At 42.9% G+C, this 22,907-nt stretch overlaps 2 protein-coding genes across 5 annotated transcripts in view; both read left to right on the forward strand.

The window, feature by feature from the left end:
• The window catches only part of Prkn (parkin RBR E3 ubiquitin protein ligase), a 1,148,335-nt gene that overhangs the window by 635,855 nt on the left and 489,573 nt on the right, over nucleotides 1–22,907 (forward strand). The gene's annotated exons all lie outside the window — the stretch shown is intronic.
• On the forward strand, nucleotides 2,520–3,443 carry LOC119820895 (60S ribosomal protein L6-like). The gene has a single exon (XM_038339604.1). It carries the CDS (start codon nucleotides 2,537–2,539, stop codon nucleotides 3,416–3,418), a length of 882 nt encoding a protein of 293 aa, XP_038195532.1. The 5' UTR covers nucleotides 2,520–2,536; the 3' UTR covers nucleotides 3,419–3,443.

Below are 22,907 nucleotides of genomic sequence, written 5' to 3' on the forward strand. Positions count from 1 at the left end.
CTCTTCTTCAGCCAATGTTTTGGGGGGTGAGGGGACAGCAGGGCAGGACAGACACTCAGCGCGGCCCCCCATGACCTCGATGGCCTTGGTTTTTGTGCTGAAGTCCCACTCTATATCATGTAAACATTGGAATGCTCTCCGGTGTTTTTCCTCTCAGTCCCTCCCTTCCTCCATTTATCGGCCGCAGTGCTGGCCACTGAAGGACTCCATCGTGATAGCGGAAGTGGTTAGAATGAATCCTGTCAGTGTCCCTCATTATGGTTAGATATTGTAATAACTTTTCCTTTTTCCACTGCTGTAAAGGTAGAAATAACCTAGTGTACAGTGGCATCCATTCATAATTTCTGTTGAATGCTGCACTATTATTAATAACAATTAATATCAACAGCTACACTAGTTATAGCCCACCTGTATCATCTCCCACTTGTGTAACTTGCTCTGCATTTTAGAATCTGTGTTCCCTTCCCACCTGCTCTTTGAACATTTTTTATTGTTGTGCAGGGGCCACACTCACTCCCAAGTATGCATGTGGATTGAGGGCATGAGGAACCAAGTTGCTTCTCTCTTTCCTCTTTCATGAAGACTCTGGGGTAGAGTTTAGGTTGTCAGCTTTGCTTGGCAAGCAGGAGGCAAGTGGATTGTCTCTCTCACTTGCCTCTCCCTCCCTTGGAGCAAGCGGTGCTTCCTCCTGATACAGGCACCCGCTGTTTCTTTTACCGCCTTTTTTTAAATTTTTTTTTCCTTTAATGTATATGGGTGTTTTGCCTACATATATGTCTGTGCATCCCATGTGTGCCAGGGACCCTCAGAAGCCAGAGGAGGGAAATGAGTCTCCCCAGACTGGAGTTACAGACTGTTGTGAGCCACCCTGTGGGGCCGGGGACTGAGCCCAGGAAGAGCACCCAGTTCTCTTAACCACTGATTAATCTCCCTGGCCCCTGTTTTCTAATAAAAACAAAAACAAAAAAAAAAACTGCACAGACATTGATTGTCAGAGAGACAGGCCTATATCTGTAACATACAAATGTAGATGGAACGGCGGGCTGCGTCCTGCCACCCGGCTAGCTTTGCCCAAAATAATTACATGGAAACTGTATTCTTTTAAACACTGCCTGGCCCATTAGTTTCAGCCTCTTATTGGCTAACTTCTCACATCTTGCTTTAACCCATATTTAATAATCTGTGTAGCACCAAGAGGTGGTCGCTTACCAGGAGAGATCTTAACCTGCGTCTGTCTTGGAGAGGAGAAGCATGGTGACGGACCTATGGTGACTGCCTGAAGCATCTGCCTTCTCTTTCCCAGAATTCTGTTCTGTCTACTCTGCCTACCTAATTTTTTGTCCTATTAAAGGGCCAAGGCAGTTTCTTTATTAACCAATGAAATTAACACATAAACACTCCTCCATCATTCAAACATATGTGAGTGTTAAGTAATGTTTCATTTGACTAATATACTAGCATTTACTAATAATATATACTAATTATATATTGCTAATATATAATATTTACTAATACTTATATATTATATAAATATAGCATGCTAAGTCTATTTAGTTTTATCATATGATTTGAGTGTAAGGCTGACTGCTGGAGAACGGATAACCCATTAGGGGCTCATCCTCGGAGAAGAAAGGGCAAAAGGTGAATAAACACAGGGGAGTGGGTGATGCTAATTCATTAGTGCAAGCTGGGCTGTCTGGAACTTGGTGTACGGGAAAGAAAGTGGAGCTGAAAGGAGCAACAGATCACTGTACCACACTGGGGAAGCTCTGAACTAATACCGGCTGCTGTGCTGTGTTGTAGGAGCCATGGTGCTGGGGGCAGGGATAAAGATCAGTTTCTAAACTGGTTTAAAAGATAAATCTGCACGGGGACATTCCTGAAAGGGGAAATGGCCAGAAAGAACCCAAGCAGTAGATGACTGAATCCAATGGAAGAAAGAATTCTGGTATACCTTTAAGGTCAAGGCAGCTTTTCAGAATTTTTAAATGGTGGTATTTTGCTTAAGCCAATGCAATAATTCTCTTAGATAGCAATAAAGGCAGTATCAGAAATTACTAATGAGAAAATGAAACTCAAATCATTAAACAATTGGAATGAAATATTTAGAAATATTGTAAACCAGGAAACATGTCATTACTAGGACTTTCAACTTACGTCAACGTGAGTAATGACTCTGGCAGAGAGAACACAGGACACGAAGCCATATGGTGTGGGGCCTTCTATGGAGTAGACACTTGGTTATTGAGCAGTCTGAAGGAGGACCGGTGGGGACATGCATTGAGTACTCATAACTTGTGGAGATGGGGAACGCCTCAGGAAACAATTAGGACATAAGATACTAGGTGGGGTTTCAATAGGATCAGGAAATGGAAGAGCACAGATGGCTCCACACTCTCGGCAGGGGCAGCTGTCTAGAAGGAGTCTCTCAGCCAGTCCTCCACCTGTTGTTGGTGACAGTGATGACCGCACCGGTGATGTGCGATGACTTCATCTCAAGATGTGAGCTGAGGAGTTCTCTTTCCCATCTTGCAAGATGGCGGGTGAAAAAGCCGAGAAACCTGATACAAAAGAGAAGAAACCTGCAGCCAAGAAGGCTGGCGGTGATGCCCCTGCCGCTGGTGCAGCCAAAAAGGGTGACCCTAAGGCTAAAAAGCTCAAGAAGGGGAAGCCCCATTGCAGCAGAAATCCAGTCCTTGTTAGAGGAATTGGCAGGTACTCCCGATCTGCTATGTATTCCAGAAAGGCCATGTACAAAAGGAAATACACAGCTGCGAAAACCAAGGTTGAAAAGAAGAAGAAAAAGGAAAAGGTTCTTGCCACTGTCACAAAACCTGTTGGTGGTGACAAGAATGGTGGTAGCCGGGTGGTTAAGCTTCGAAAAATGCCCAGGTATTATCCTACCGAAGATGTGCCTCGGAAGCTGCTGAGCCATGGCAAAAAGCCCTTCAGTCAGCACGTGAGACGCCTGCGTGCCAGCATCACTCCTGGGACTGTCCTCATCATCCTCACCGGACGCCACAGGGGCAAGAGAGTGGTTTTCCTGAAGCAACTGGGCAGTGGTTTACTGCTTGTAACAGGACCTCTTGCCCTCAACAGAGTCCCTCTGAGAAGAACACATCAGAAGTTTGTCATCGCCACCTCTACAAAGGTTGATATCAGCACAGTTAAAATCCCCAAACACCTGACTGATGCTTACTTCAAGAAAAAGCAACTGCGTAAGCCCAGGCACCAGGAGGGTGAGATTTTTGACACAGAAAAGGAGAAATATGAGATTACAGAGCAGCGCAAGGCTGATCAGAAAACGGTGGACTCACAGATTCTGCCAAAGATCAAAGCTGTTCCTCAGCTGCAGGGCTACCTGCGTTCTCAGTTCTGTCTGACGAACGGGATGTATCCTCACGAACTGGTTTTCTAAATTGCTGACAACCTAATTAAACAGCTTCATGTGAAAAACAAAACAAAACAACAAAAAAAGATGTGAGCTGAGCAGGGACAAGGTCAGAGCAGTCAGGAGAGGTGGCAGAAGGGTACCCTGCCAATGTCCTCTGTTGAGAAGGGGTCAGTAGTCAGGAGCCCACACACCATTTATACCCAAGTATTCACAATAATATTACTTTATAATTAGCAAACTATATTTTAATTACTCTGAATTCTTGACTGAGAAATAGCCACATTTTCCTATCATTTAGAATTCTGGGGTGATTTTTCCGGAGAATTGACATGGTGGAAGTACTGTGGACTAGAGCAACATCAAAGCATCTTTTCGGCTCTCATAGCATTATGCTGCGATATATAACTGATCATGTGACAGTGTCACACCACAGACATTAGCAAATGGCAGTAGGGTCCCCCCCACCGATAGCTAGTTGTTTAGCATCTACAAGGTGACCTGTGGCTTCCCCGGCACATCAGAAGGAAGGGGAAACTAATTTTTTTCTTCTGTGTAGTTCAAATGTGTGTATTCATCCTCTCTTCTGTCTCTTGTGTGCGTATTATCTTGGGTAGCAGGAGAAATGGTGACGTGCTGCTGTCACCTTTACTGTTGTAGGTGTCTCATGTGAGTTACCCACAGTGGCCATAAGAACTCAGTCAAGTCACACACATACATGCCACTCTCGGTTAATTCATCTCAAACCACAGGAAGAAGTTAATTTTTCCTGATGTGTGACCCTGTCTATGAACCTCAGTGCTGACTGCTCTCCAACCAAGGACCTAGTGCCTAAAGAAACAACTATAGTATAGTACGGTCCCAGGAGCAGGAACAGCTTAGATAAAATGAGACACATTGTTTAACTTTATTCTCCATTGACAAAATGTGGCCATCTCGGGTGACTGGAGACATCTGATCTAGACAAAAGCTGGCAAGCTGGCTATATACAGAATCCTGGCCTTGATGTTAACATGAATACACACACACACACACACACACACACACACACACACACAAAGAAACAGGTTGACCATTTCCAAGAAACAAGATGACCATTACTTCAAGAAATATTTTGAAAATCTTCTGTTTGAGCCTCTGATTACTGAGATTTTTTTCTCAGTTGGGTTTCTCCTGTAGTAAATATGTTTTCAGCCTCATTTATGGTCAATGGGTTTTGAAGTCAATCTTGATATTTTCCACTGTTGTGGTCCTAAACTCCGAGTTACGCACACTGACAGCACAGACAAGCATAATCTCCTTTATGCATAGCTTGAGGAGGAGAGGTCAGGTAAGAGATGTTTCTCTCCTCGCAGGAAGATAAGAATGCAAATAGCTCATTTCCTCCCGAGTTTGCAAATAAAGCATGTTTTTTTGTGTTCTTCTTAGCGTTAAACAGGCTGGCAAGACTTAACCTTTACTTCTCTGCCTGGCTCAGAGAGAAGACTATTTTTGTACCACAAGTTTCTAGTAGCAAAAATCAATCTTAGGATGCTTGATTTTTTTGTGTCGTGACTGTGTTCATAAAGCAATGGTTTTGGACCTAATCTTAGCCGTGTAGAGAGCTTTTTTTTTTTTTTTGCCACAGCTCTCCCCTTTGTGACCCCTGAAACAGATATTCAGCCTTTCCCTATGAAAAACGGGAGGCCAGGAGACATGACCACACAAGGAGACAAGCCCAAGAGAGGCACTTTTGTTCTTAAAACATGTTAGCGGCGCAGCTGCTAGCCCAGCAGAGACAGTTGTGGGTCCCTGAAAGATCCCAGGGCGGTAGCGGGCAGTGGCCCATCCCGGCAGTGAGTGGGCAGACAAGCAGCAACAGGTTCTCATCGGCAGGTGAGCACATGTGAACCGGCAGTGGCGGCAGGTTAACGGCACAGACACAGAAAATAGGCATAAGGCTTTATTAAAGGAGAGAGGGAAAGAGAGAGAGAAAGAGAGAGACAGAGACAGAGACAGAGACGGACATGTGCACGCGCCAGAGGGACAGTGAGAAGAGAAGGAACCAAGATGATGACCAGAGGTTAGAGGTAGCAGGAGTGGGCATGGCTTGCAAAGGGACCAAAGGAATAACAGGCACGCACACACACACTCATATGTGCACACACATGCACTCACACATGCATACACACAAGCATGCATACAGAAAGCACAAAGGAGGAGATGATCCTTGATTCTGAAGATGGCTCAGGAAGCACGCAAAGTGGGGAATGCAGCCACTGCTACTGCGTATTAAGACCCCACTCCTGTGCCCCATAATGCCTTGCAGGAAGGGTGTGATGAAGACCTGGGGTAGGAGGAGCCTGCAAACCATCCAGAAAACCTCACATTCTCCTTATCCACCTATCAGATTTTCAATTTCTTCATCCTCCAGTTGTACAGTCTTAAGAACATCGTGTTGAAATGGCATCAAAGCACAGAGTAACTATAGCACAGAGCAAGGCTGGAGCCGGTGGGGTGAACTCCTCTTTCCTGTAGGCTGTGGACCAGACCTGCAGACTCCTTCCCTTCTCAGAGACCTCTATAGGCCTTAGAATGGTTATTCCTGAGGTTAAATACTTGCATTTCTCCAAATACATTACCTATACCCATCCATACTGTGGGCCTCCAAAAGATACTTATTCATTTGTCAAATATGAGCAAGATAAGTAAAATAAATGAAAACTGTCATTTTCCTTCCCTGCTCACCCAAAGCTTGGCACCAAATATATCAGTAATGACTGATGAGCAACAACAAATGAGTTTTGTGATCCGTTCATCTCTCTCATCTGACATAATCACTTTACACTTCCTGCTGTCTTCATAAAGGAGCCCCATATTGGCAGGAACACCGTAATATGTCTGCAATAAGCAGACGGACAGGGGACTCAATGGAAATCACCCGGTTCACTCTGGAGGTTAATAAGCCCCAAATATCTTAAAGCCAAATGAAAGTGCTTTCTGCCTGAAGAAGGAATTTTTTTTTTTTTAAGTTTGATGGCATTTCAGCTGACTCAGGAAGTAAGTAGCAGCTAGCAGCTCTTTGGTCAAAAAGTGCCCTCTGCTTCTCAGATAGGAATAAAGATTTCTCTCCTTCTTTCCCGGATCATGATTCTTACAAATGTCTGTGTCCAAGTTTTGCCTCAAAAAATATGCTTGAGGCAGATACTCCAGCTGTTCCCTTGGTGTGGGCTTGGAGGAGGGTGTGCTGTGCTTTTGCAGGGAGAGACCAAGCCATTTTAGACCATGGTTCCAAGCTGAATGTCTCCCAACGAGTGATAGGAACAATGTCCACATTTGCTTTATCGCTATACAGGGGTTCATATTTCTCGGTCAACTCTCGTGAGTCTCCCCATTTCCAGCTGCCTCAGTGAGGACAATCTGCACTTCACATGGTGTGCCGTGAATGGGACCTGAAACAAAAGGGAGCATCTATGACGATGTGCTTAAAAATAATACCTTCCCCCCCCCCCCAGGTCCTCATTGTTGCACCAAGAGCAAAGGGAATATATAATTGCAATGACTGAAAATGTGTCCCGGGAACCTTACTAGCTGGGGGCTGGGGTTCCAGTTGCCTACTATTTATGGCAATCTTTTATTTTTCTGCTGTTCTTTACTACTCATGCTGGTGCCCTCTTGTGCTTTGTGAAGACAATGTATTTCAGACAAAGTGGAAGTGAAAACTACAACCAAGATTAAAGCATCCGCTACCCACTTGCCCCCTTCGTAACACTGGGCTGTCTGTTGCTTTTTCCCATGTATCCTTTTGTTCTGAGCCTCATCTCTTTATCGTGAGCTACAAGAGTCTTTATAGCTCTGCAGCCCATGACTGGCCACTTGTAGTACGGCCATGCAGCCGTCATGTTCTGCACCTGAGTACATTGCATGCCTTGCAGCCCACGCACTGAGCAAACAAGAGAGCAGAGTCTCTATCATCACTGAAGACTGCAGTCAAGCTCGCAGAGACTGGCATGTGTGCGCCTCCAGTGGGACAGACAGACACACAGACAGACATGTGGCCCTCTTCCTATGCCACATGTAGCTTAGGTACTCTGTATTTTCAGTAAATCCCCTCTGGCTCTGCAGGGCTCTGAGATGAGAATTAAGTTGCAAAGTGAATTTTGTTAGTCACCTTTTAGAGTGCTGAAGCCTTCGAGTCCAGTGAGGAGCAGGAGGATTGTCCTGCACTGTCCGAAGCCATTATGGCGTTGGTTCAAAGACTTACAGTCACTTCCCAAGATCGATCGTTTTTCTTTTTTTTAAATATTTATTTATTATGTATACAAAGTTCTGTCTGTGTATATGCCTGCAGGCCAGAAGAGGGCACCAGACCTCATTACAGGTGGTTGTGAGCCACCATGTGGTTGCTGGGAATTGAACTCAGGACCTTTGGAAGACTAGGCAATGCTCTTAACCGCTGAGCCATCTCTCCAGCCCCAAGATCTTTTTGCTTAATGCACATTTCTGTTCTAGTGTTTTTCACTACTTTATTTTTAAAAAATGCCAGGCTAAGGTAGAGTTAAGAGACAATAGATAGCAATAAATATCCACAGATTATTCTTCTGCCAACTCTACCAACAGTCACCATGATTTCTTTTTGCCCTGGAGATGGGGCCCAAACTTCCAGAGCATACAACCACATGCCTTATCATTTGAAAGCAATTTTAACATGTAGTGGTTCTTTTTAAAAATACTATATTATTTAAAAATCTTTTTATACAATATATTTTGATCCTATTCTTTCTCCACCAATTTCTCCTATTTCCTCCCCACCTCCCTATTCACCCAACTTCATGCTTTCTCTGTCTCATGCACAAGAAGCCTCCCCCACCCAAAAAAATCAGTAAAAAAATACCAAATCATAACAACAACAAAAAGGAGTATACACAGCAGTGGAGTCACCGGTTCATAGCTGCAGGGTTCGTGACTGGGCCATAGTATTGTGGCACTTCCTTTACCATGAAGGTTAGTCAGTAGTGGTAAAACTGCCTAGCTGGGCACCAGCGTAACTTCTTTGTTTGCTGACCCAAGGAAGTAGTAACTTTATCCTACCAAAAGCAGTCTACAGAGCTGATGCAGTTCCCCTCAAAATTCCAACAAAAATATTCACATAAATTGAAAACAGATCTTAAAATTCATATGGATACACACACACACACACACACACACACACACACACACACACTAGCCAAAATAATCCTAAATGGTATAAGGAACTCCCAGGGGCCCCACCATCCCTGATTTCAAATTGTACCGCAGAGCTGTCATAATAGAAATATGGTATCGGCATAAACACAGACACGTTCATCAGTAGAGCAGAATACAAGACATGGACATGATTCCAAGCACCTATGCTCTCCCCTCCCCCCTTTTTAAAATAAAGAAGCAAAAAATACACACCAAAGGCAGAATCTTCTACAAATGGTCCTGGTCAATCTGCACACATGTAGCTTCATGTAGAAGAATAAAAATAAGCCCGAATCTGTAACCCTGGACAAAACTGAACTTGAAAATGGATCAAGAACGTCAGCATAGTGATTCCTTTTGATGCTGAATGTCAATAGGCAGGGCCTAAGACAGACTCCATTAGTAATGACTTTCAGGGCCTTTTCACTACTTGGAGAAATGTCACTTAAAATTTTTAACCATAAAACAGTCCATATTGAAAATTTTCCATCTGCTACCAAATTATCTTTAATGCATGCTTTTATTTTTTTTTAAATCCAGTTTCCTAATAATCGTGTTGGTTCTTTTGCACACTACAGATCCATCTCCTGACACCAGCTCCTTTAAACTGTTCAGATTGGAAGTTTATGCTTTCAGTTTCTCAATTTTAGTTTTTAGATCAGCAAATAATGATAAAATTATGCATATTATAAACTCCATTAGCAAAATGTGTTTAGATTTCTCATGATTTTTAAGAACCTGTAGCTGCAGAGAGTAGAGGCCACTGTTTTGCGTGAAACTTTTCTTCCTGGGTCAGGGGTGCACACGAGTGTTGGGCTTCCACTCCCCCTCTTCTCACTGCGACCGCCACCACCCCTGTGAACTTTGAACTTTAAGCTCCTATTTTATATGGAATTTGAAGGCAGTCTATCATGTTTGTGAATTTTTAGTGGCTCAGCAAAATCCTGAGGAAATGCTTCTTGTTTAAAAAAACCGCAAGCATACATCTCGTAGCTTTGACAGTCTTGAGCTCGAAGATGGCCGCTGACGTCTGTAGCAAATACAAATGAAACTACTTAGAATAATGCTCAGTGGTTAGGATTTCAGTATTCTGCCTATCTTATTTTTAAGTTTTCTGAATATCTTATGATTTTATTATCGGATCCTGGAAATCATTGTTTATTTAAATATTATAGTATGTGACAGTAATTTATATTAATAATTATATTCTTTGAATATAATGGTGTATTCTATAGAAGTCTTTCGGAATAGTGACTCAATAAACACAGTTCTGCATTTTGATAGTCTTGAGCACTGTGAGGGAATACTGCTAACATTTTTGAACTGGGTAGGTAGAAAACTCAAGCCCAGAGAAGACAAGCTATATGCTTTCTTTGTAATCAACAGGGACACATCTGGAAATAGTCATAGCCGAATGTTTTACAGCAAAATTATTAGGCTAATTTAATACTGAAAAGACTTAGCTGTGTGGCCTTGGGTGCTTAAAATATTTCTGAGCTAGTTTTTATTAGTGAAAAATTTGATCTAAAACATTTATAGTGCTGAGGTTAATGTGTTTATTTTCCATGAATTTCGTGGGTTTTAATTTCCGTGAGCTCTTGTTTGCTTTCAGATGAGAGCTCCTTTGACTTGAAAGCCCAGGTAGTCTGCTCTAATTCACTGGTGGTCCCTGACACAGCAGCTTCTCACGGCTCACGCTGCCGTCGCTGGCCGTCAGCCCACGGACACAGACGCACGGGACGCATGCTTCAGTTTCACAGTGTCCCTTGTGTGTCCAGAGCACACAAGCAGACTTTCTGCTCCGTGTGGCAAAAGCAGGGGTTTCCACTGGGCACAAGCTTCTAGACGGATCTTGGCAGGGAATAGATAAAGGAAGCTGGAAGAGATCATTCCTGTACTGTCATCTCAGCCAGCGGAGAAGAAATGTCTGTCATCCAGCTACAATAAATTTCCAGGCCATTAGACTGGAGAGTCAGGTTTCCTGTCATGGCTGCCACCAGGCGGGAATAACACATGAGTTGTCCCCAAGGCAGACAAAGAAAGCACAGAGAGTGAAGAACAGAGATGGGAGCTGCCCTCCTGAAGCTCTGGAGGCTCCCTTTGCAAGCTCAGCAGAGTCATGCCTGGGCTCTGCTTCCTCAGAAGGTGTCCCCTCCCAGTGGGGTGCCCTCACTCTGTTTGCATGGCACGCACTGCAAACAGTAGTAGATGAGCTTCCCAGCTGGCCGTCCAGACTCTTGAAAGTTTCTAGGAGGAAATGTGAGGCTTTCGCCCCTATGATTTTATTACAATGAAACTCACACATCTGTTTCCCACAGTCACGGGACAAGTCTGTCACATATCAGTGTCCTTGTGGGTATGCAATAGTAGGCAGTTGTTTGGCACTGCTTATTGGATCGTTTAAATGATCATTCATTTTCCTTTCTTTAAAAAAGGGATCCATTGTGCTATTTATACATAAAAATCATTGTTTGTTCTGGTTGTTCTCTTCTGGAGAATTTGTATGTGTGTATACATTTGTTCATGTGTGTTTTCACATAAGTATGTGTGCGTGTGGAGGCGAGACTTCCATTTCAGGTGTTTTCTCCATCACTCTCTAGGTTCGATCTCTCCCTCAAGCTGAAGCTCACCACTTCAGCTCGGCTGACTTGTCAATGAGCCCCAGGGATCCTCCTGTATTTGCCTCCCTAGTGCCAGGGTTACAGATGCATGCCCCTGTGTTCAGCATCGTGTGGAGAGCCTGTAGTCCACTCGGGCCTTCTTCACCTTTACATGGGAACCGAGTTAGTGCTGAGACACTTCTACAGCTCCTGAATAATTGAATTTTAAATGTGGACAAAATTATACCTTTTAAACAAATAGAAAATGAACACATAGTCAAGCTTTTGCTTACCTTATTTATTAGTGAAAGAATGACAGGGGGCAGGAGTGAGTGGGGACTTGGAGGCTCTTCCAGCACCCATGTCGGGTAGCTCACAGCCAGCCGAAGGTCCAGCTACAGGGGACCCAATGCCCTCTTCTGGCTCCCATTAATTTTGTATACTTGAGTATGCACACACACACACACACACACACACACTCACACACACACACTCACACATATACAATAAATCATTTTAAAATTTAGAAAAATATAGGTAATGAAAAACACATGCACAGAGAAGTTGATTGAGAGTGGAAAATCAGATGTGCCTCCACTGGACAAAATCCACACAAGTGATGCCTTCTTCCCACCAACAAACAACCTTCCAGCGTTATGCAAGCTACCCATCAGGAAGGGGACTTCCTGGTCAATACCACCTTAATTCTCCCTATTCTGTCTCCAAAATATGTGAGATCTTCAGTGATAAGGTCTTACAATCAAATTCTGGTAGGTAACCAATAGCAACAGCAATAGCCTGTATTGTTTGAAGGTCTCCAGAACACCCCAACAAACCAGCTCAAGGGAAGGTATCTTACATCTGGCCCTAGGATTTTATTTGGCAATTTATTACCTCTTGGAGGAGCATCCTCCTCCCCTGTGTAGGAGTGCTCCAATTAAAATCTCCCACGTGAAGGGTGTGTGTGTGCACGCACACATGCACTCATGTGCATATCTCAATTCTCATCTCATCTTTCTTATCTCCGCTGTTGTATGACAATACTGCTATCCATTTCCTACTATGAAATCAAATGAGAACTTGTGTGTGGATGTGTGAATACCCCCACCTGAATAGTTACATAGTAAGTGGTAGGTTCATCATTACTAAAATATAAGCAGTCCTTCAAAGAGCAAGGGCCTCATCAGGAGTTCCTCGATAAGGGTCAACAGCCTACAGCTTCCTTTCCCAGATCTGACTTCTATATGCACCATCTCATCCCATCAAGGGCACTTTGCTACCGCATCCTCCAGAACCTTCAAATGACCTTATGCCCACAAGAAGTGCCCGGTGCCAGGCCTGCTGTCACTGCACATACTGATGGTCTCTGTCTGTACATACTGATGGTCTCTGTCTGTACATACTGATGTTCTATGTCTGTACATACTAATGTTCTCTGACTGCACATACTGATGTTCTCTGACTGTACATACTGATGGTCTCTGACTGCACATACTGATGTTCTCTGACTGCAATACTGATGTTCTCTGACTGCACATACTGATGGTCTCTGACTGCACATACTGATGTTCTCTGACTGCACATACTGATGGTCTCTGACTGCACATACTGATGGTCTCTCACTGCACATACTGATGTTCTCTGACTGCACATATTGATGGTCTCTGATGCCCTCATTCACTCATCATGGGGTTAGTCTTTAGATCATTCTTTTGTTCCTTTAACAGGTTAATCCCCAAATTAGTGTCTTAAAGCAGCAGGTCTATTGCCTGTTGTGCTATTCCACTCTTGGTGTGTGCAAAGTGAGCAAGCATGGCTCAAAGAAACAGCAGAAATGTATTAGCTGTCATGGGTAAGGAGGGCCCTGGAGTTATTCCAAAAGCAATGGCCTCCTTGAACAGGTAGGGCGGCCTATGTCTGTTGGTATAGGCAAGCCTGTGGGGGCGGGCGATCTCCCGGGCACACTCAACAGACATATTTCACTAGCATGTTCAGTTTGAGGTCACAATTCAGGGAGGGAGGCTGACAGGCACAGTGGAGCATACTCTGCTCAAGGCCATGGAACACGTTCCCAACAGGTTAAAACAATGGAACACTTCTGTGTGTGCTTAGCTTTCATCATAAAGATAATGGTGAAGATTGCCTGGACCTGCTAATGCCTAGTTCTTGTGGAAACACAGAAACAGCCTGTTTGAATGGGCGGCTAGCACAGTTCTCCTAATGATGCCAGCCACAGTGGCCGGCAGTGCCATGGCCTAAGTGCTGTAGTCCATGAATCAGCAAACCTTTATTCCATGCTGAAGGTTGTGGGGGGGCAGTCTGTTTCCTGCCTTGTCCTGTGGTTCAGACCCCTTGCTGTTTTCAAAAGCTGGAAATAGCCAATACAACATTTCTCATGTCACCTCACTGAGGGCCACTGTTGTTTTGTTTTTTTCTTTCTTGGCCTGCCTTTAAGGGGTCCACATGATGACATCATGTCACCTGGGGAATTCTGAGAAGTTACTGTGAAGGTCAATGCAATTTTTATTTCTACTTGCTATGTAAAAGATCATGGGTTTGGGATGTCGGCACCAGGGCGATTATTCTGTCTACTGTTCTTGTCTTTATTCATATCTCATGTGCTTTCCCACCATGAGGAGGAACATTTATATCCAACCAAAGACTCAGGCATGAAATCACTGGAGCACCATGATTCCACTCCAGCAGACTGCTAAGTATCTCAAACCTTGACCCATCCGCCCTCCAGTTCCTCCCTCCGCCCACACTTACAACGGTCTTTGCTCATTGTTATCCGTACAGGGTTCATCATTCCTAATGTGCCGCTCCAGGCGCTTTCTGAATACTATTTATTATTAGATGCGAGATGAAGTCAAACTTTATTTCATTTCATTAATAAAATATTAACTCATAAGACTGTTTAGGTTAGATGATAATGTGGTCATCATTCATCTGGCTTAATTCTGCCTGCATACGGATGGATAAACAGCAACTGGGAGGTTGTACGTTACAGCTTCACACAACTGGCTCTCAAGGTGGGACTGAAATCAGGTCATCTGCACTCCAGACGGGCTCGCCATTTCATTCTTTAAAAAAGCAATTCTTTAAAATGTATATGGATGCATACATGTGTGCTTGCATGTATACTTGTGTGGATGCATGTGTGTATGTACGTGTGTGTGTGTGTGTATGAGGTACAGATATAAGGCAAACTATTGTTTACAACTTACTAAAAACATGGCTTCTGTAAGGCAAAGGCAGTCCATTCCCCGTGACTTGGCTGTGGAAGCAGAGGCTCACCTCTCTCAAAGGCTTAGGAAAATTTTGAACTATTTTGTGAGGTGAAATTCACACATCATGAAATGAACCCTCTGTACTGAGCATATCCCAACATGTATCAGCACCTCCTCTGTCTGGTTCAGCATCACAAAATGAAGCTCTGTCTGTTGGCTCACCCCACTCACCTGTCCTCCTGGACCCTATCTGTTATAGTCTAGCTTTCATCCCTGGAGACTGGACTATTGTGAATACCTTATGAGAACACGATCATAAAGTATCTGTCCCTATGTGTCTGGCTCCTTTCACTTAGCATAATATCCATCAAAGTCATTCACACTGTCACCTTTTATGACAGTGTTCCACCAGACATGTATGCATATGTAGTATGTTGCTTGCACATTTCTTCCGTTAGTGGATATTTGGACTTTTCCTGCATCTTCAGTTTTGTAATCACTGCTATGAATGTTGTAGGTGGATATGTGCTTCTTTTCACTTCTTTGGAGGAGCTCAGTAGATCACATGGTAGTTCTATGAGCTTGTTAAGAGGGGTAAGTCCTCTCTGTGTTTTATCTGAGGTGACTTTGTAGGAGTTCCCACCCTACCTGCCAAGGTTTAGGCATGCTCAGACACTTTGAGCAATAAATAGAGGCTGAGGCAGGAGGATTGCCATGAGTTTGAGGCCATTCTGGGTTACGTAATAAATGTCAGACTATCCCAGGTCACTTATTAATATGCTGTCACAGAAAGTTACACAATAAATATGCACAAATAAACAAATCACAATCACCAAGGCTGTTTTGGATCAGACTTGTCAGCCACTTGCCAAGCATTCGTTGTAAAATTGAAGGTGGAGGAATAGCACCCACATCCCAAGGTCAGCTACTGTAACTACCATGCCTGGCTCCTGGGGTCAGCCACTGTAACAACTACCATGCCTTGCAAGTGGAACCTGCCCCCCACTGCTGACATATGTGCACTGAAGGTCGGTTCCATTCTCCATCTCCCAGTCGGCCCCTCCAGTCCATAAAGACTCACGCTCCATCCTGACCATTTGCACGTGCACTTGCCCTAGCAGGAATGAAACGCTCTTTAGCTTATTTATGATTTAAAGCCCAATGGAAATATAAAGACTCTATGGAGTTTAGAAATATTACATTGCCAGCCTCTCCTAATCGACATGGTGAGTCACAGAGGAATTAGCCTGATCAAACATGATTCTGGGCTTTTTCTCCAGGCAATCTGTACTTCTTAAACTTCATGAATTATTGATGTTTCTATTTTCCCAATATTAATGCCAAGTGTCTTAGTCACTTTGTGCCCTCTCAATGAAGTACCTGAAATAGGTGGCTTATACAAAACAAGTTTATGTCTGGTGGTTACTGAATGCCAAGATCAGGGCACCAGTCCAGTAAGGGTCTGGTGAAGGGCTCAGATCATTTGTGGATTGCACAAGTCAAGGGGAAAGCACTCCTACATGGGTACACTCACTCCATCCTGAGAGCTCAGTCGTCTTGGTTGGTTGAGAAAGGCATGCTGGGATGCAACCAAAGATTGGTCATTCATTTCCCAGCTGCCCAGACCTGAGTAATCATGCAGAAGCTAGATTAATTATAACACTTCTTGGCCAATGACTCAAGCATATTTCTAGCTAGTTCTTACATCTTGAATTAACCCATTTTTATTAATTTATGTATCATCAAGAGGCTGTGGCTTACTTGTAAGAGTCAAGCATCCTTCTCCTTTGGCAGCTACATAGCATCTCTTTGACTCCACTTACTCTCTATAAATTTTCCAGCCTGGCTATATTCTGCCCTGTCATAAGACAAAGCAGCTTTATTCATTAATCAATAAAAACAGCACATATACAGAAAGACATCCCACATCATCTCCCCCTTTATGTCTAAATTAAAAGGAAGGTTTAACTTTAATATAGTAAAATTACATTTACAAAGCAGTTATTAAGCAAGAATTATAGTTGCAATATTTAGTCCATTTACATCTGGCAAATTAAGGAAAATACTCTATCATCTATCCTATCTTTGTGAGTCTAAAGTTTTATATCTAATTTGTCTTTTATTATAACTAAGGGAAACTATAACTTTGTGTCTTCAATTCTTCAAAGACCCCAGGAGGATTTAATATTACCTAAGTAAACAGAAAGTACATTGTAAGCAACTTCCATAACTCTAGAATTGTCAGAAACATCTTGCTGCCTGGATAGTTACGCAAAATTCTGCTGTAACATTGGGGCATCCATCTTTAGCCTACAGGCCCATAGTATCCCACATACTTTTCCATTAAGCAGGAAATTTGAAAGATTGTTTTGCTTTTTAATGGCAAAGTTCATCAGTTGCTTTCTTCTGTGTCCTGCAGAATGTCTGACAGTTTCTTCTGTAAAACAGAAACCCTGAAGGACCATCCCATCTTTTGAAAAGTTTAACATTAACTTTTCTGTGGGTCATGCATGACCAGTTCATACAGAATACCATCAAGCAGTCGAGACAAGCAGATTCTTGCCCAAATGGCCAGCCTTGTCACATTGAAGGCATATTCCATAACAAGTTTCTTCAATGCCCATCAACTTCTCTGAAGTAATTGGTGCTGCCAGAAGCAGACTTGTCTCACCATCGAGAAAAATCTAAGTTCTTAAAACATTTTAAATGCTATGTTCTGTAGGTCTTTGAAAGGTTTTAAGAATGCCTATCCATCTGAATTATATCTCTGTACATCTAGAAAACCTAACTAGCATATCTATGGTTTGACTATTATAGATGACTATCTATTAATCTACAATTTTAATTATATATTACACTTTTAAATGAGCTATATAAGCACAGTACCTTAAACAAAAGTAGAAAAATACATAAAACAAAATTACCTTAAATTTATATCAATGAATCAAAGTCCACAACAATGTAAAGTATTCATTTATATATTATATCCTCCTTTACATGAAAACAAAAATTTATAAACAATCATTTTGGGAATGTGGGCATTGTTTTCTCCAAATTGCGTCCTGCTATTTGTTGAGCAAGGTATTTTTAGGGTTCAGAGAGTCCTTTTGGGGTGCCTGGTTCCATCAACACCCATTAGCCTGGAAAGAATCGTTAGATTCTCAATCTCTGTAGAAACAAAAGCAGAACCTCTTTTCTAAAGCAACATATCCTTAGGCTCAAATTTTGAAGTTAAGATACCTTTATGTTGGTTTAGCTTAGCAGCCCCCAGAATCAAATGTCTCTCTGTAGTCAAAAAATTCAAAAAGAGAAAAAAAAAGAGAAAATACAATAATATACATAATCCAGACTCTCTGTGTATATTCCATCCTTTGTGGCTTATTTTTAACCCTATTTTAATAGTTATTATTTTTACTTCTTTAATCTATGACTGTGTGTATTCTTGTTTATACTCTTTTTCCTCTCTTTCCCAAGCCTACATACATTTTTAAACACACTGTGACCCATTCAGAGATTTATTTTTGTCTGAATCTGTCTTTATTGCATATCTGTAATCATTTTCTACCAGAAGCACCTTTTCTTTAATGCTAAGTAGACATGGCTAGGACCAACTCCGTGGCCCTGCCTGTTGGCTCCACCCATCTGACATGGCAGAGGTACAATCACTTCCTCAGCGAGCCATGCTCACCATCCCAGCTCCAGGAATGCAATGGGTCTTTGTCACCATTAAGCAACTAGTAGCACGCTGCTTTAAGTAACTAGTAGCATGCTGCACACAAACCCTATTTAAGTGCAAGACCTCCCGAAAGAGCCAGAGTTCATGCTGCCAGCACAAACCAGGAAGCCATCCATCTCTCAAAGAAGCCTAACAATTTTTGCTGATAATGCTGAGTCAGGAAGCCTTCTCTTAAAGGAGCTGTGCCTCTGCTTTCCACCAGCAAACAGAGCTTATCTGAAAAAAATTGTGGCTACCAAGATGCTGTACTTGGCTCCCATTTTTGTGGGTCTAGAAGCCCTGTTTATTTTCATAAGTTTTTTTAGGTCTTATGTGGATCCATGCCCCAGATGGTGGGGTTCATTTTGTAATAAGAGACTGGTGATTTATTTCCTAGACACCCAGACCTGAATAATCACACATAAACTATATTAATTACAACACTGCTTGGCCAATGACTCGGCATATTTCTAGTTAGCTCTTACATCTAGAATTAACCCATTTCTATTTATCTGTGAATCAGCATGAGGCTGTGGCTTATTGGTAAGGGTTCAGCATCCTTCTCCTTCAGCAGCTAGGCAGTATCTCCTTGACTCCACCTATTCTCTCTATATATCTTTTCCAGCCTGACTATATTCTTCTGCCCTGTCATAAGCCAAAGCAGCTTTATTCCTTAACCAATAAAAGCCACACATATTCAGATGGACTTTCCACATCACTGGGAGCACAGGATACTGGTTTGATATATCCTTTAAATGGACATTGAGAGAAGTATTAGATGCCATTTCCCTTACTATTAACTTCCACCTAACACCATGTTAGCTTCCTGCATCACTGCAGAGCCACACAGACAGAAAAGCAGCCTGTTTGCTTCTTTATCATATATAAACTATTCTTTGGTAATTCTTCAGTAACTTTAGTCAGTCACCTCAGTCTGAAATAGTCACTAATACCATTTTGCTTTGTAAAATGATTTCAGTCTCCACTGTCAGATCTCTAATAATCTCCTTTCCATGGGAAATTTTTGTTTCAATCAGCTTCTTAATGCAGTGGTTCTAGCTTTAGAAGAATGTCTGTACCACTTTATCGTGTTTTCCTTGGGCATTCTCCGTCAACATAGTCCATGACAACAGACCCTCTTACCTCCTTTCTTCCCACTGGTGGGACCTTTGCATTCCTTCTAAACTAGCTGTAAATAGAATCAATCTTATCTTTCATTGATACAATTTTTAAAAGGTTTTTATAGATTATTAAGGATGTTTTCAACTTGAAACTTGGTGCCTTATGTTCCCAGTGTCAGATCTAGTTGTGACATGTTCACAGCTTTGTTAGAGAGAGACTGCACTTTTCTCCGTCTGGAGCACTTTGAGTTCATCCATGTGCTCAGAAGCACATGCATGCACATATGTTTGGAGGGTCTGTCGCTGCTTCATAGATCATGCCAATTAGAAGGGAAGACCTTTCAAATATAGCCTAATAGTCACCATCAAATTATAAGACCATCTGCATGCATGAATGTAATTTTATTTAATATTTTTTTATTTTAGCCTCAACTACCTTAAGCTTTAATTTCTGTCTACCTGTAACTCAAGAACAGGTGACATTTTCTCATATATTAAATTCATCTTCTATAACAAAGATGAATTATTGTCTTCCACAAAGGAGGAACTAACGACTGGAGTGCCTTTCTCTGTGATCTTGACTGGCTGGCTTCTGCTGGAAGACTCTTCTGTCTCACCTGACCCCAGGGTCTCATGCAGAGGGACCAGGCATCATCTTTTCTTCTTGAAGTCCAATCCTCCTCCAGCTTCCAGGACTGCACCTGGATTGACACCAGTCCCAGAGCTCCCTGAATTGTGCATTGCTCAGACAAGCAGACAGCTCACATGGAGATGAGAGGGGCACAGAGGAGCCTCCGCGGAGGTCGCAGTCAACTCTGAGATGTGCGCCCAGTCCTTCATCTTTACAGCGTGCTCTAGATCTGGAGAATAAATGCAAGTGAAGTTAGCCAGGTTCTCCAACCTCCTGTATGGTAACTGGAGGGAAAGGGTGACCTCCATCCCATAATCGCAACAGAAAGATAAACATGAACTGGCAAGACCAGATACAAAGGAAACATACACTCAGAGGGCACTGGACTGTGTGCTTTAGGTATGTAAGTGCATGTCTTCTGTGGGATTGCCTAGTGGACTTCAGCATGTCTTGCTGCAGCCACCAGCTAGAGAGGCCAGGTCCTTATGGTCAAGTACACGCTCATTGAATTGGAGGTGGAGTCTCCCTAACTTACCATAGCATGGTTAATTTTAAGAAGTTCCTAAAAGAGAATGCCCTCTGCTTCCACCCCACTGCTTACTGGCTGCATTTGCAGGTAACCAGCTGACTTCTTCGAGACCACTTCCTTAATTTACGTCTCCAAGGAGTGTCCTAAAGAAATAAATGAGATTTATCAGACATCCAGCAATTTCTGCCACATGGCAAATAAAAACTGGAAAAGTATGCCTCTGTATTCATTACCTTTCTGTTCCTGTCATAAAATGCCACCACCAAAAATACTTATGGCAGAAAAAGTTTATTTTGGCTTAGGGTTCTCCGGGGGATGGTCTCTAATGGCAGAGGAGATAGCAGCAGGCAGCTGGAGCAGGACGCTGAGAGCGCACATCTTCAGCCAGGTACAGAAGCAGAGAGGTTGCACTAGAAAAGGGACGAGGCTGTAATCTCCCAAAGTCCACTCCAGCAGCGGTGACTCACTTCTCCAGCAAGGCTCCACCCCTACAGCTTCCACAGCTGTCCAAACCACACAGCCCGCTGGAGTCAAGTCTCTGAGATACAGTTCTCGTTCGAACCCCCACAGCTCCCACATAACTATACATTCAAAGGTGACAAGACACAACTTCAGAGCTCTACTGCACCAAAATTAATCTGGACACACCTTTGTTTGTACACTGGGGAGAACTTTTATCTTAACTGTTCACTTAGAGGTTTGATGCATTTCCCCTGGGCTTCCTGACATTGGGCCCTGACATTGGTGCCCAGCAGATTCCAAGGCTGTGTGCATGTGTGCTGCCCTTCACAGCTGATGAGAAGGTGGAAAACTGGCTTTTCAGAAGGATTCATTCCCTCCTGTTTCAGCAGCTTGAGAATCAGTGTGCTTGCGGTTTCAGGCTGCATGGCAACACCTTTCCCTGGGTGTCTGCTGTCCCCGAGCTCCTGACGAATGAGGTCCCCGTTCTACACTTAACCTTTCAGAACCTTCCACTGGAACTCCATCACCCACCTAGTTGGAGAGACTGTTTTGGTTGTTAGACCCTGAAGTTCATTCTAACTTCTAAATTCTTAAGATTCATTCGTAGATTCAGAAAGTATTTCTTAAAAACCTGTCACGGGTTAGACACTTTGCTAGGTGCTACATCTGCAGGTCACAAGAAGCCAGGCTCAGTCACTGGTCTAAAGCGTTAAGCACCAGCATGAGGAAGCAAACAGCACAGTCAGCTAGACAGTGGCAGGTGGCTTCAGAGCAAGTACAGGATGGCTGGACAGAGGTGGGGCCGCATGTGCATATTTGCAGGGAGTGAGTGGGACAATTGCAAGGCTCAGCCCGAGCAGTTCAGAAAGGCACCCGCTAGCCTGTCGGAGGCTGTGACTGCCCAGGGGAAGAAAGAGAGAGTAGTGGCTGAGAGCTGGTGTCCAAGCATAGCTGCGAGAAGACACGCTGAGCAAATGGGACTTGTATGTCCTGCTAAAACATAACCACAGTTAACACAAGAACATACTTCATGGGAGCTGACAAGAGGGCTAAGCAGTTAGAGATGGTTGCCCTCTCAGGGGACCAGTTTTATTTTAGTATCCATATCCGGTGACTCTACAATTGGCTGTAACTCTAGTTTCAAGGTATCCGCCACCCTCTTCTGGCTTCTATAGGCACCTGAATTCGCATGTACAAACCCACACAGATACATACATACATACATATACATACACCTGAATTAGCATATACAAACCCACACAGATACATGCACATATATACACCTGAATTCACATGTACAAACCCACACAGATACATGCACATACACACACCTGAATTCACATGTACAAACCCAAACAGATGCATGAACATATATACAATTTTAAAATAAATGTTAGGAAAACAGAATATACATTTCTATTACAGAAAATCAAGTCATCTTGACTATAAGATTTACAAAAATTAAATACAGCACTCCTGTCCCCTCAGGACTTGGTCTTCAAATTTTAGGTGTGTACTAATCTCTTTATTATTAATCTGTCTTGTAAACTGTTCCTATACTTCAGAATTGGGGTCACATTGCAGGTTACAGTGTGACTTATCAGGAGTAAATACATCCTTAGACTTTTGATGTCCGCTGACTATGATGATGCTTCATTCTGCAGTTATTTTCTGTAACTCTCGTAACACCACATGGAATTCTAAATCCAGTCCTAAGAAATACATACTGTATATGTATGTACACACACACACACACACACACACACACATACCCACACAGAGAGAGAGAGAGGCAGAGAGAGAGAGAGAGAGAGAGAGAGAGAGAGAGAGAGGAGATACACAGTTCTTTTCTCTCATATTTACTACCTATTATGAAAGAAATGAGCTGTGTTTGTTTTCGTGCAGTGTGAGAAACAGCAGTCCTCTGTTCTCCCAGGGTGAAATTGTATCTAAATCAGTGACTGAAGATAGGGGCATATGGAAGGATCAGAAATTTATTTTTCATAGATTTAATGTGATTTTT

Source organism: Arvicola amphibius, chromosome 8 (genome assembly GCF_903992535.2).
Source record: "Arvicola amphibius chromosome 8, mArvAmp1.2, whole genome shotgun sequence".
In the NCBI taxonomy this organism is placed as follows: Eukaryota; Metazoa; Chordata; class Mammalia; order Rodentia; family Cricetidae; genus Arvicola; species Arvicola amphibius.

Excerpts from the sequence above, each read along its gene's own strand:
- LOC119820895 (XM_038339604.1), top strand. The coding sequence starts at position 2,537 with ATGGCGGGTGAAAAAGCCGAGAAACCTGATACAAAAGAGAAGAAACCT.